Source organism: Mytilus edulis, chromosome 11, assembly GCF_963676685.1.
Source record: "Mytilus edulis chromosome 11, xbMytEdul2.2, whole genome shotgun sequence".
Classification (NCBI taxonomy): Eukaryota; Metazoa; Mollusca; class Bivalvia; order Mytilida; family Mytilidae; genus Mytilus; species Mytilus edulis.
In genome coordinates this window covers 57,963,405-57,977,675 of record NC_092354.1, presented here as the reverse complement: position 1 = coordinate 57,977,675, position 14,271 = coordinate 57,963,405, and the positions used below count along the sequence as shown (strand labels likewise).

Genomic DNA, 14,271 nt, shown 5'->3' with positions numbered 1-14,271 from the left:
TGGTTGAAGAATACCACGAGCCCTTTTCAATTTCGATCTGTTAAATATAAGCCAGAAGGAAAAAAACTTCTTTGTATACCAACGGTAAATTATATATATATTGAGAACGATGACATGTAAATATAAAATAAACATTAATCGTGCTTTGTAAGAATGAATGGACCCCGCTAACATGTTTAGCCCTGCAACATTATGTATGCCTGTCCTTAGTCAGGAGCCTGTAATTCAGTGGTTGTCGCTTGTTTATTTGGTGCATATTTGTTTGTCGTTTATTTTCTATATAAAATAAGGTCGTTTGTTTTCTCGGTTAAATTGTTTTACATTGTATTTCGGGGCCTTTTATAGCTTACTATGGGGTATGGACTTTTCTCAATGTTGAATGCCTTACGGTGAACTTTAGTTGTTTATTTCTGTATCATTTTGGTCTCTTCTGGAGAGTTATCTCATTGGAAATCCTACCACATCTTCCTTTTTTATAATTAACTCCAAAAGCTAAACGTTCGGAGGAACAAATGTCATCATACTCAGACACATTATTGAATCCAAGATAACCAGTCTGTGCTTACACTCTTAAATGCCGCATGTGCAGATTTGAAACAGCACATTCAACGTCTTTGTTTGACCAAGTTGGGATTCGAAACCAACGATATCCCGCTCTCGAGGCGAACACTCTCACATAAGACCAACCAAGATTATGGTAGTATAGAATAGAGTACCACCATCTTAAGTACAATACACAATTCAGTTTCACAGAATTTTAATAGTTACTAAAAGCAGGTTAAAAAAATATATCCTAAATTAGATGCGTAACATGATATTGGAAATTTCGCGTAAATATCATTGGTCGACTTCAGATTAGATTTCATGGGATATGCCGAGGAGTACCAAATGTGTGAATCGTTCAACTAAGATTTTGGTTTTAAGACATATCATAAAGATTGGTTGATAGAAAAAAGTGGCGGCTACATTGTGTCTCGATTGGCTGCCAAAAGTTTGCACCAGCTTGAGTCTGCTGCCTACCTAATGTATTTTGAATTTTTGTGATCTTGTCATGAACATGCATGAAATGTATTTCCCTTTACGTAAAACAAAGAACAAACGATCGACCTCATAAATAATGCTATGTACATAGTACACAAAGACAAGATCTTAAGCTTGTAAATATTGATTTTTAATGACTGATCATTTGTAAACATTTTAATTTACGATAGCACAATCCTGTTTATTTTTTTTAAACAAATAAGTTACTTACTCGTGTTAATTTCTATCATCTTTTCAAAGTTCTATATTATATCCACAATACAAGTAATGTTTAGTAGTTCAATAGATCACTGTTATCATATTTTTTCAAGGGCAAAGTTAAAAAAAAGAAGTAGCATGATTTTTCAGTTTTGACATATTACTGCATATTTAGACTGGACTGATAAGTTCCTAGAAATCAAACCAAATTAAAAAAAGCCATTTGTAAAAACAAATCAATCGTTACATTTTCTCAAAGTAATAACATGAATTGATAAAACGAGTTGATAGTGTTGTATCAAAGCATTTAACTTCAGATTATCGGAACATTTCTTTAGTTGTTTTAGTTGACTTTTTCTTTCATGATGTCTTTTGATATTGTTAGCAGTCCTTCAAAGACAGTAACAGTTACTTTGCATCTTATTTCATTCAAAGCATGAACAGTTAGGAGGAATATTGATGCTAGCTTCTAAACATTGTGATGAACAAACCAAAAATTATTAAAAAATTGCCGTTTTAGTATACTAAATAAGACGACAAATACATTCAAACAGATCGTTCACTGTATTTTTTTTTCTCACCGTAAAATCTTATTGATATTTTTTTTATTGTTTTTGAAACTCCTCAAAAATGACTAGGGCATCTTCTTGCAAGCCGTCAAGAACTTCGCTGAGAAGTTTTCGAGAAGGTAACAAAAAAGGATACTCTCTGAATAGTTCCTCATCATCATCGGCAGCTTTTTCTGGAGATGTGCTAGATTTTTCAGCAACTAAGATTTCCAATTCACCCACTATGAAGCCTTTAATGTAGTTTTCAAAACGAGAATGTAAAAGTAAACTTTCAAACTTCAGTTTTTGTTTTACACTTTCCTGACTTATCAATTCAATTGATTTGTTCTTATTTAGTTCAAAAGTGTCCAAATAAAGCATAAGTTCACGTTCAAGATATCGCACGGTTTGGAAAATTCCTTTCTGCGGGTTTTCCGCAATACTAGAATTAAATTCCGTGGCCTCGTTACCTTCTTCAATTTGTGCTCGCATAGTAACGCCGTTTATTCTCTGGCATAAGAATAGATGTTTTCTCTTGATAACGTCTCTGGTATATGTTGATATTTCAAAGATAAATGCCTCGTACTTTGTCCTGTGTAATACCTTTTCAATGTGAGAAAGAAGATCCGAAAAATGACCTATATCATTTCTTCGATTTGAAATTACGAAAACTGTCGGATTTTCCAATCCCTCCTTTTCAATTGCCTCAACAGCTGTTTGCCGAAGTGAATTAGCTATACATTCAGGATCAGTGTCTTCTTGATTATCATATTTTGCGGACTCTATATCATAATCTAGCTTTGTTCGAACAAAACAAAACTTTGTTTTCCTTTCATCGAGTGTTTTTGCAAACCAGGTGTCTATTGTAGATACGACATGGAAAAATATTAAAACATAGTCACATTTGTCGATAGACGTCTTTTTAAGGTAAGCTTGACTCTTAAAAAATGGAGTACCATATCCAGGAAAATCAGTAAACGAAACATTCTTTTGTCTAGCATATGCATATTCTGTTGGTGACGTAGTTGTATTACCATGCGCTGATGTTTTTGCACGTTCATCAATGTCCCCTGTACGACCAATCAGGACATTCATGAACGAAGATTTCCCCATTGCTGAACTACCAGCTAGTCCAAAATTTACCTTTTCATTTTTCCATTTGTCTAGTGTTTTGTTGAGTTGTTTCATAAATTTTTCTGATCCTTCTTCTTTAATTCTTGTGACCAATTCTTTTATCTCTGTCAGACTGTCCGATTCTATGTAAGAAAAATGGAAGATTTTGAACATGAAACATATATTTTCTTTCCCATTTGTTAACCTTTCTACTGTAATACACTTCCTTCCTGGAAATATTTGCTTGTGTACTCATCTTTTTTAATTGTTTTGCGTATGTAATGGTGGTTACCTTTTGTTAAATGGATTAGTTCGTATGTCTATTGTATGACAAAATTGGCTAATTCATTGTTTATTATCGACTTCATCTAATAAAAAGGTACAGAGTTAACGTTACCTGTTTTGACTGACTGTACACAATAGCTTTACGTCATTATACCAACTAAGGGGCGCAATTATCAATCAAAGTACCTAGCGATCGATTGTGCATGATGCCCAATCTTGAACTGCAATTTAGCCCAATAGGTTTTATTCTCAATATTTATTCGTATCAGAAAACCAAACTGATGAAAGGAGAGAAACACAGACTTTTATTACTTAGTCGGTTTGGTATTGCAAGATTATCAGATCCAATGGCATTGCACGATTATATCCCTATTCATCAACAAAAGAGAACCAGAATGTAAATCCAATATTTGCGCAAACAGTTAAACATATAGATTGTCATATAATTTGAATTTGAAGTGATTTGAATGTTTTCGTGGCATCAGATTTTTCCTGATCCGTTTCACGATCTTTAAATAGCGGTACTTTCACAATCCGAAAAACAACTTGTTTGTAAATATTTCTTTTTTTGCAAAATTTCTTAATGTTCTAATACAAAATAACTTTAAGAACCATTTGAATCTTTAAAATGGCATACATGTGTCAAAGAAAAGTTGTTCAGTTTACTCATTCGAATTATGAAAATAATTGGTGGATGTAAAAAAATGTCTCATAAAAGATAGCGTAGGATACACCTCGGGGCAATCACTCCTATCAAGAGTGTACACAATTTGACTTATATGTACTTTACCTCTCGATCTTTTAACTTAGTTTTAGTAATTTTAACTACGAAATTAATATAGTTTCAGAAAAAAAGCAAGTATGCAAACAAATGGCATTAATCTGATATTTTAATTCATGGAATTGGAATAACTGCAACAAGGAGTGGTCAATGGATTTAGATTATAAGGCCTTTCGCTAAACTTGTCTTCCACATCATTTCACTAATGAAGCTTCCATGTATTTGTATAATATAGTTAGGATTAAAAAAAAAAACGCAAAAATGAGGACAAATTGTTAATAATGTTCAATAACTTAATTAGGATTAATTGGGCGATTTTAGCAAATAACTAACTTATTTGTAGATCTTACCCTGCTTGTCATTTTGGAAATTAAAAATATCTCTGTATTTTATAGCTTTTAAGGCGAAATACCACAAACTATTATACGTCACATCTGGTTCCATACCAAGAAGGGGCAAAACAAAGTATTCCTTGGAATTTGACACCTCTATGAAATTAATTCTGTATTCAATTACTGAGTCATAAACATATTTCTTGTGTGTTTCAAAGCACCAATATGTTTTTGATGTTTCCATAGAATAATTTGGAAATATGTGGTTATATTGGTACTTTAGCTTGTACACAGAAAAAAACGGATACAAAATTTGATTGGTTGACTTCCAATAATGGTCATTTTTATGAATGCAATAAAAAGGTATTTTAAATTTTGTCGTCAGTACCGGACAGGAACAAAAATACTGATGACAAGTATTTCTTTATTTAAATCAAAGATACATTCTTCACAGGTTTTTTGAAGTGCAAATTTGAAATAAGACTTATATGAGGAAATCAATGGTGTTATTACCCCAAATTGAAAAGCTGCATTTACAACATTTGTCCTATTGAGTACTCTTTTTTTTCAAATATCATGCTTTTTAAGCGAAATATTGCAACAAGGAAATATTCTGAGGGGTTGAGTTTCAAAAAAACTTTTTATGGGGAAATTGTCCAGAAATAGGACTCGGGTATGAATATAAGTAGATATAGCTAGCCACACAAGGATTGTTTAGCCTTTTCTGACTTTTTCTCGTTATTTCTTATCTTTTTCTCTTATAGATTACTTTTTCCAAAATTGTGATTTAATAAATATATAGTTTTTAGTTAATGGAATTATTTTGGAAGCAGTAACAACAAGTTATTCACTTAAAGAAGGGTTTGCATGTCCCTTCTAAGGAACATGGCGTAAATATAAGTTATACTAACATGATAATATGAATAAAGGCATATTGAAAACTCATGAAGCCAGTAAACTGTAATATGACCAAATCATCATACGTCACATCCGATTGCATACGAAAAAGTGTATAAACAAGAATATGTCCAAAATCCACGGATGCCCCACTCGCACTATCATTTTCCATGTTCAATGGACAGTGAAATTGGGTAAAAAATCCAATTTGGCATTACAATTAGAAAGATCATACCATAGGGAACATGTGAACTAAGTTTCAAGTTGGTAGGACTTCAACTTAATAAAAAAAACTACCTTGACCAAAAACTTTAACCTGAAGCGGAACGAACGGACGAACGGATGCATGGATGGACGAACGAATATACGGACGGACGCACAGAACAGAAAACATAATGCCCCTCTAATATCGTAGGTGGGATATACAAAGAATTTTCCCTTGAATTTCACAGTTGAAGGAAATTACCCCTACAGTTAATTGCAAAAATAAATGCTGAGTTATGAACATATATCTGGGTGTTTCAAAGCACCATTTTTTTATTTAATATGTCTATAGTATATTTTGGAAAGTTGAGGTTACATGGATGCGCAAGCTTTACTCATGCGAAGTATTATTTTTTCTTTATAATTGTTTGAAATGTACCAATTGTACCAATTGTACCAATTAAACAACGATTTATATGTGAAAAGCAAAATTATGGTGATATTACACCTTAATATAATAGGCAAAATGTATAACCATTTGTAGAATGTGTCATTTCATAGCAATAACTCACATAAAAAGAGTCGTCAATGGTTTTAAAACCTACGTCCACAAATAATTGATTAAGCCCATGTATGGTTTAAATGTGCCAATAAACAAAATTTCGCATTTGCAAAACAATTTTAATCAATTGACAGACTTCAATCAATGTATCAAATAGATGAAACGCTTCCAAATGTAAGTTGCATTCTTGCATTAACATGTGTTTATTTGTTAACAATCTTGATACATATTTAACCGTTATGTGTTATCCAATTTAGCTTAAAACACTCATACACGATTTAATTGTATTAGATAGTTAGTAATAGTATCTGACCTGTAATAGCACTTTGTGCTTGGGAGATTCCTTCGGTTCGATTCTCTCCTACGTCAAGTTCTGTGGTTTCCAATGGCTCTAAATGTTAAAAAGCATACTTTTCCATATAACATGTATAATACTGGGAAACAGATTTATAGTTCTGGTGTCGCTGATCATGTATATCAATCAACAAATTTGCTTTATCTATAATAGCTTTTAAGATAAGGAGCATGATTGAAAACTAAATAAAAGAAAAATGCGTCATTTTATTATGAAATCGAGAAGAAACAAAGACAACTAAAAATCCTAACTTTTTTTAAAACGTTATGTGCACTGTGCCGTGGCAATTTGGTCAAGGACAATAGATATATGACAGACAGAAACTTCATAACATAAGGTATATATTTACAAAGTATGAAGGATCCAGGTCTTCTTCCTCAAAAATAATACACTTTTAAGAATTGGACTGACGCCGACGCCACCGGATTAATATATTTTTGGAGCAAAAGTCGCAGGCTCGACAAAAATACATACCACCCAATGTTGATTGTGGCCATGTTTGGTTAAATTTGGCTAGTGCAGTAGGTTTAGAAGAAGATTTTTGTGAACATTAACGACGATGACGGACATCAGACGACGGACGACAAACGAATATTTGAATATTCATTTAAATGTATTTTATCTTTTAAAATCGTCGCACATTTGACAGTAGGACGACATCTATTAAGAAATTAAACAACGATTTAAAAAGGAAAAGCAATGCTGATATAACACCTTAATATAATAGGCAAAATGAATAACAATGTGTAGAATGTGTCATTTAATAGCAATTACTCACAAAAATTGTCGTCTGACAGTTTTTAATTTAATCAGCAAAGCGTAGAATGCATCATACTGATCATTACTGTTTTTTTTTGTCAAATATACTATGTTCCATGGGTCTTCAAAATAACTGAAATACATTGCAATCCCTATGATCTTGTTTAAGTCATGTTATATTGGCCATGTTGAACGGCAAAAAGAGTCACCAATCATTTTAAAACCTACGTCAACAAATGATTTATTGCGCCATTGTACCAGTTTGGTTTAATGTCAGTTTTCGAAGATGATTTTTGTAAAAGTTATTGACAACGACGGACGGACGACAAACTGATGTTAGTTTTATAATATAGTTAAGTATCTGACCTGTGATAGCACTTTGTGCTTGAGAGATTTCCTCGGTTCGATTCTCTCCTACGTCAAGTTCTGTGGTTTCCAATGGCTCTAAATTTTAAAAATCATACTTTTTAATATGACATGTATATTACTGGGAAAACATATGTATAGTTCTGGTGTTGCTGATCATGTTTATACATCTAAAAATTTTCCTTATCTAAAATCGCTTTTAAAATAAGGAGCATGATTGAAAACTAAATAAAAGTTAAATTCGTCATTTTATGGTAATGACATCTACGAGAAGTCGTCTGACAGTTTCGATGTAAATAGAAGACCTCATCATTCTATTCAAAGTGGTTTCTTTCGCCGTACAATTTCAATTGCAAACTTATTTTTAGACATCTTTCTGTTAGTTTTTGAAATTGAAAACTGCTTTTTTTTTATTTCAGGGCAATAACTAGTATAAAATGGCGTCTGACAGTTAATTGTAGTAGACAATGTGTATATCACATACCTCTGAAAATGTCAACCTTTGTCAGATTTTTTTTATTTATTCATCAAAGTTTTTAAAACAGTTTCTAGTGACTAAACTTGCACTGAACTCTATTATATATAGTTTACCATGTCCAATATGTTGGTTGACAAACAGACTCATCGGACATTGTTAATTAGTGTGCAGACGCTGAAATATTGCGCTTTTTCTTTACTAACTATCGATTTTGTGTTGATAATTCTTGATATAAAGATACTACAACTATTCTATTAACGTAACAGGATCCAAGCAAATTAGGTCGAGTATTACATGTACACCTTAAACCAATTTCATACACCAAATATTCTTTAAATCTAGTTGACCGATTGCACATATAAGGAAAACTTAGCATGGGTCAATGAACCATAAAAGTGAAGCCAATGTCATATGAACCTTGCCAGACAGACACGTACACCCTACATTCTTTACAAAAAAATAACCTTTTGCGTGTTTTTCATATCATTTCTAAAAACAACTACATGTAAACCACGAAAATAAAAATTGACTAATGCAATATGAAAATGATGTCATGGTCAAATGATAATTTTCAGACAGACATATACCCTTTACATTCCATAATCATTCCATACACCGAATATACTCGACCAATTGCTTATAGTATACAACAGATCAAAACAAAAACTAATCAGCATTGAACAATGAACCGTCAAAATTATGTCAAGGTCAAATAATGCACTTCAGACTTACATGTATATTGTAATCTTTCCATACACCAAAAGTAATTGACGCATTACATACAGTGTAAGAAGAAAATCACAAAACCAAAACACTTAACCAAATCCACTGAACCGTGAAAATAAGTTCAATGTAATATGACACCTGAAAGTTGGACATGTTAACCTTATAACCATTATGTACACCAAATATAGAAGACCTATTCGTTATAGTATCTGACATATAACATTCATCACAAAACGTTAACCTTGTTCAGTGATTCATGATATGAGATCCAAGTCGATATCAAGTGAAAACTGTCTGGAGAGCATAATAACCGTGCAAGGTTTGCATATGCCAAAAAAAACCTAAAACTATTAAATATCTTAACTTTAAAAAAAAAAGTCACATTTACTGAACCATGACGATTTGGCCAAGGACAATGGACATATTAGAGACAGAAACTTCATAACATAAGGTATTTATTTGCAAAGTAAAAAGGATCCAGGTTTTTTAGCTTTATAATACTACGCTTTTAAGAATTGGCCTAACGGCGCCGCCTCTGGATCAATGTATTTCGTAAAGAAGTCGCAGGTACGACAAAATACATAACTCCCATTGTTGATTGTTAACTAAAGGCAACAGTAGTATACCGCTGTTCAAAACTCATAAATCCATGAACAGAAAACAAAATCGGGGTAACAAATTAAAACTGAGGGAAACGCATTAAATATAAGAGGTGAACAACGACACAACATTAAAATGTAACACACACAGAAACGGACTAAGCATTAGACAAAATCCAATGAGAATAACAAATATAACATTAACGACGATGAAGCCACCAAGGCTATATGCCACCAAGGCAAATGTAAGTAAAAGTTAAAGAATATAGTTACTTTGCCGACAACTCGTTGAGCACGACCTTCCCACAGCTTGGATATTGAAAGAATGAGGATGTATCACACGTACTTCCGCCAAAGATATCAACCAATGAGGTTAACCACACGAAGCCAAACCACCATATACCCGGACAAATTTGAAGTATTCCGAGCAAAACATACGTTATGTTCCTTAATTATACTTATTGTATTATTGCAATTTGCATAACACAGACATCTAATTCATCCAGGCGAGGATTGAATCCACTACTCTTATAGGCAAAATTACCATGTCGGTTTGGAAACACGTTAACCACCTATTTATGTAAGAGAGCAGTTTTGTTAACCTACCAACAACTACGTGTATAGTTTAAATTTAGAATTCCAATTAACCTGTCAGGTGAAACAACGAAAAATATATTTACCCAAGTGTACTAGTTCAGTACTATTTCCTGAACACGTCTTCTTTTCCCATCGTGTGTGCACGGAACCAGTCGGAGCTTCAAACAAAATAAAATAATAGTGTTTGTCAATACATGAATGTAAAGAACAAGTATACAGTGTCCATGCAAAATAACGAAACCACTTTAAATGTTGGGAAATAAAAAAATCATATAATGAATGTATTAGAATAAAAATCCGCTTCCTTCATTTTAGCTCAGAATCACTGAGATAATTGCAAAAACATTATACAATTTGCATAGAATTTGTTACATTATATGAACTAATAATTGACAAAGTTACATACATATCGTACTTTTTATCTTTTTACTTGTAAGATATAAGTAGCATGTCAGATTCTATCACATATAGTTTATACATTTTGTTATATTTCTAGCAAGCATTTTATTCATGGTGATCTCTCAATACGATGATGGGATATTTATATGTATGAAATAGACAAAAAATGAGATATGACAGGGAGAAAGGACAAATAAAAAGTTGGAAGTGAACACTTACTAGTTATAAGTGGAATAATGACAAGTGGGACATGACTATTTGGAAGTGAAAACTGACTGGTTGGAAGTGGAATAATGACAAGTGGGACATGACTAGTTGGAAATGCAAACTGACTGGCTGGACGTGGTATAATGACAAGTGCGACATGACTAGTTGGAAGTGAAAACTGACTGGTTGAAAGTGGATTAATGACAAGTGGAAGTGAGACATTACTAGTTGGAAGTAAAAACCGACTTGTTGGAAGTAAGAACTGACTGGTTGGAAGTGAAACTTGACTAGTTGGAAGTGAAACCTGACTGATTGGAAGTGTCAATTCGGAAGTGAGACGTGACTACTTAATAGTGAAAACTGACTAGTTGGAAGTGAGACGTGACGACTGGTTGTAATTAAGAAATAATAAGTTGAAAGGGAAAAAATGTCAAGTCAGTTATACGTGATAAATGCCAAGTTTGTAGTTTAAAGTGTCTATGTAAAAGTGACAACTGATGTCCAATTAAAAGTGAGAAATTTCTAGTTGGAGGTAAACAATAACTAGTTTGAAGTGAGATATGACTAATTGGAACAAAGAAATTACTATTAAAAGTAAACAAGAGTACACACGCTGAAATGTCTCGCCTTTATTACTTACCATTGACATTATGTTGAAAGTCCTTAATATAAAGCTTTACTACAACTAGCACATCAACTTAACATGATCCAAGAAAATGAGACCAATGCAAGGTCAGATAAGCCAAACGAGTAATACATGTACACCTTACAATCATTCAATACACTATTGCTGATAGTTTTCAAGAAACGGACGCAACCAAGAAAACTACACATAGACTAAAGAACCATATGTATGAGGTTAAGATAAGATGAACCATGCCCAACAGACATGTACACCTTACAATCAAACTATGCATTAACTATAACAGTTGACCTATAGCTTATAGTATTTAAGAAACCAACTTAACCATGAAAACTAAACATTGACCAGTGAACCACCAAAATGAGGTCAAGGTCAGATGTTTCCTGCCAGAAAGACATATACAGCTTACACACATTCCATACAAGAAATAAAGTTGATATATTGCTTAAAGTTTGAGAAAAATAGACAAAAACACATTAACTAAACACCAAGCAATGAACTGTGAAAATGAGGTCAAGGTCAAATAAAACCTGCGAGACTGACATGTACATCATAAAATATTTCCGTACACCAAACATAGTTGACCTACATGTATTGAATATAGTATAAGAAAAAAGACCAACACTCAAAAATTAACTTTGACCACTGAACAATTAAAATGATGTCAAGGTCATATGACACCTACCAGTTTTACATGTACACCTTACAATCAATCCATACACCAAATATAGTAGACATATTGCATACAGTATAAGAAAAAGAGACCAAAACACAAAAAATACCTGTAACCACTGAACCATTAAAATGATGTCAAGGTCAGATGATACCTATCAGTTTTAAATGTACACCTTACAGTCATTTCAGGCACCAAATATAGTTGACATATTGCATACACTATAATAAAAACAGACCAAAACACAAAAACTTACCTTTTACCACTGAGCCAGGAAACATATGTCAAAGTCAGATGAAATCTGCCAGTTGGAAATGTGAACCATACAATCATTCCATACACCAAATATAGTAGACATATTGCATACAGTATAAAAAAAGGTACAAACACAAAAACATTCCTTTAACCACTAAGCCAGGAAAATTATGTCAAGTTCAGATGACAACTACCAGTTTTATATGTACACCTGGCATTCATTCCATGCACCAAATACATGTATAGTCGACATATTGCATACACTATAATAAAAACAGACCAAAACACAAAAACTTACCTTTTACCACTGAGCCAGGAAACATATGTCAAAGTCAGATGAAATCTGCCAGTTGGAAATGTGAACCATACAATCATTCCATACACCAAATATAGTAGACATATTGCATACAGTATAATAAAAAGGTACAAACACAAATACATTCCTTTAACCACTGAGCCAGGAAAATTATGTCAAGTTCAGATGACACCTACCAGTTTTATATGTACACCTGGCATTCATTCCATGCACCAAATACATGTATAGTCGACATATTGCATACACTATAATAAAAACAGACCAAAACACAAAAACTTACCTTTTACCACTGAGCCAGGAAACATATGTCAAAGTCAGATGAAATCTGCTAGTTGGAAATGTGAACCATACAATCATTCCATACACCAAATATAGTAGACATATTGCATACAGTATAAAAAAAGGTACAAACACAAAAACATTCCTTTAACCACTAAGCCAGGAAAATTATGTCAAGTTCAGATGACAACTACCAGTTTTATATGTACACCTGGCATTCATTCCATGCACCAAATACATGTATAGTCGACATATTGCATACACTATAATAAAAACAACCAAAACACAAAAACTTACCTCTTACCACTGAGCAAGGGAAATTATGTCGAGGTCAGATGAAACCTGCCAGTTGGAAATGTGAACCATACAATCCTTTCAAACAAAAAATATATACTAGAACTATTGCGTATAGTATTTGAGATATGCGAGATATTTTGACCGTCAACACATAGCCATGTTCACTAATCCATGTAATATGGTCGAGTTCAAGTGAAAACTGACTGACGGGCATGCGGTCTTTGCAATGTGCGCACATACCAAATATATGTCAAAAATGACTAGATAGGGTTAAAAATGACAAGTTGGAAGTGTAAAGTGTCCAGTTGAAAGTAAGAAATGTCAAAATGAAAATTGACATATCTTAAAGTAGATAGTCCCTTGCAGTCGTTGAATTTATGATAATCATATGATGAGATGCGCTCATATGGCTGAAGCCGGAAATAGTCATCTTAATATCATGTTACGGGAAGTGATTTGCTGTAACTGGCTTTATAAACTTCCTACAGTGGAATATGGTTGACTGTTTGCTTGTTTTTGTTCGGTCACGTGTTTTTGTAACTGGGCTACGGTTGCCTCCAATGTATGTATATCCTTGTGTATCTGCAAATTGTCGACATAGTCGGGATCACAATGGGGTTTGGAGTGCATGTTGACGCAGGAATACGCCTACTACAACGTTTACTGTACAGCGTTGGAATGGTTTCTGTCATCTAAAGTAGTAATTCGTTGATCATCTAACTGTAAACCCTCATCGAAGATAACGGGTAAAGGAGAGCTGGCCCAGCATGTCCGTTCAGCTGTAATGACTGAGACGTGAAAATGATATGGATATGGATTGATTGCCAATGAGACAACTCTCTACAAGAGACCAAAACGACACAGATAAAACAACTATAGGTCATCGTACGGCCTTCAACAATGGGTAAAGCCAATACCGCATAAGTTAGCTATAAAAGGCCCCGAAATGTCAGTGTAAAACAATTCAAACGAGGAAACTAACAGCCTTATTTAAATAAGAAAATGAACGAAAAACAAATATGTAAACAAATGATAACCACTGAATTACAGGCTCCTGACTTCGGACAGACACATACATTATGTCAACCAACCCATGTGTATTACAGATTTTTTGATATTTTTTTGCGGTACTAAATGTTTGGGGTATTATTTTCATTTTTGGTACATTACGATGTTCCTATACAACTTTTAATTTTAAATTGTAATTCAGACCTACATTCATATTGATCAGGTTGAAAATGCAAAGGGGAATGTGTCAAAAAGACAACAACCCGACAAAAGAGCAATCAGTGTAAGGCCGCCAATAAGTCTTTAACTCAGCAATAAAATCCTGTAACAGGAGGCAGGTTTTAAATTGGCCC

General features: G+C 33.3%; 1 protein-coding gene across 1 annotated transcript; it reads right to left on the bottom strand.

Moving 5' to 3' along the window:
* Positions 1 to 1,232: 1,232 nt before the first annotated feature.
* On the bottom strand, positions 1,233 to 11,096 carry LOC139494416 (T-cell-specific guanine nucleotide triphosphate-binding protein 2-like). The gene is made up of 5 exons (XM_071282580.1): positions 11,088 to 11,096; positions 10,460 to 10,790; positions 7,442 to 7,519; positions 6,275 to 6,352; positions 1,233 to 3,043 (listed from the first exon to the last, which is right to left on the bottom strand). Exons 1-5 carry the CDS (start codon positions 11,094 to 11,096, stop codon positions 1,845 to 1,847), a joined length of 1,695 nt encoding a protein of 564 aa, XP_071138681.1. The 3' UTR covers positions 1,233 to 1,844.
* Between the last annotated feature and the right edge of the window lie 3,175 nt (positions 11,097 to 14,271).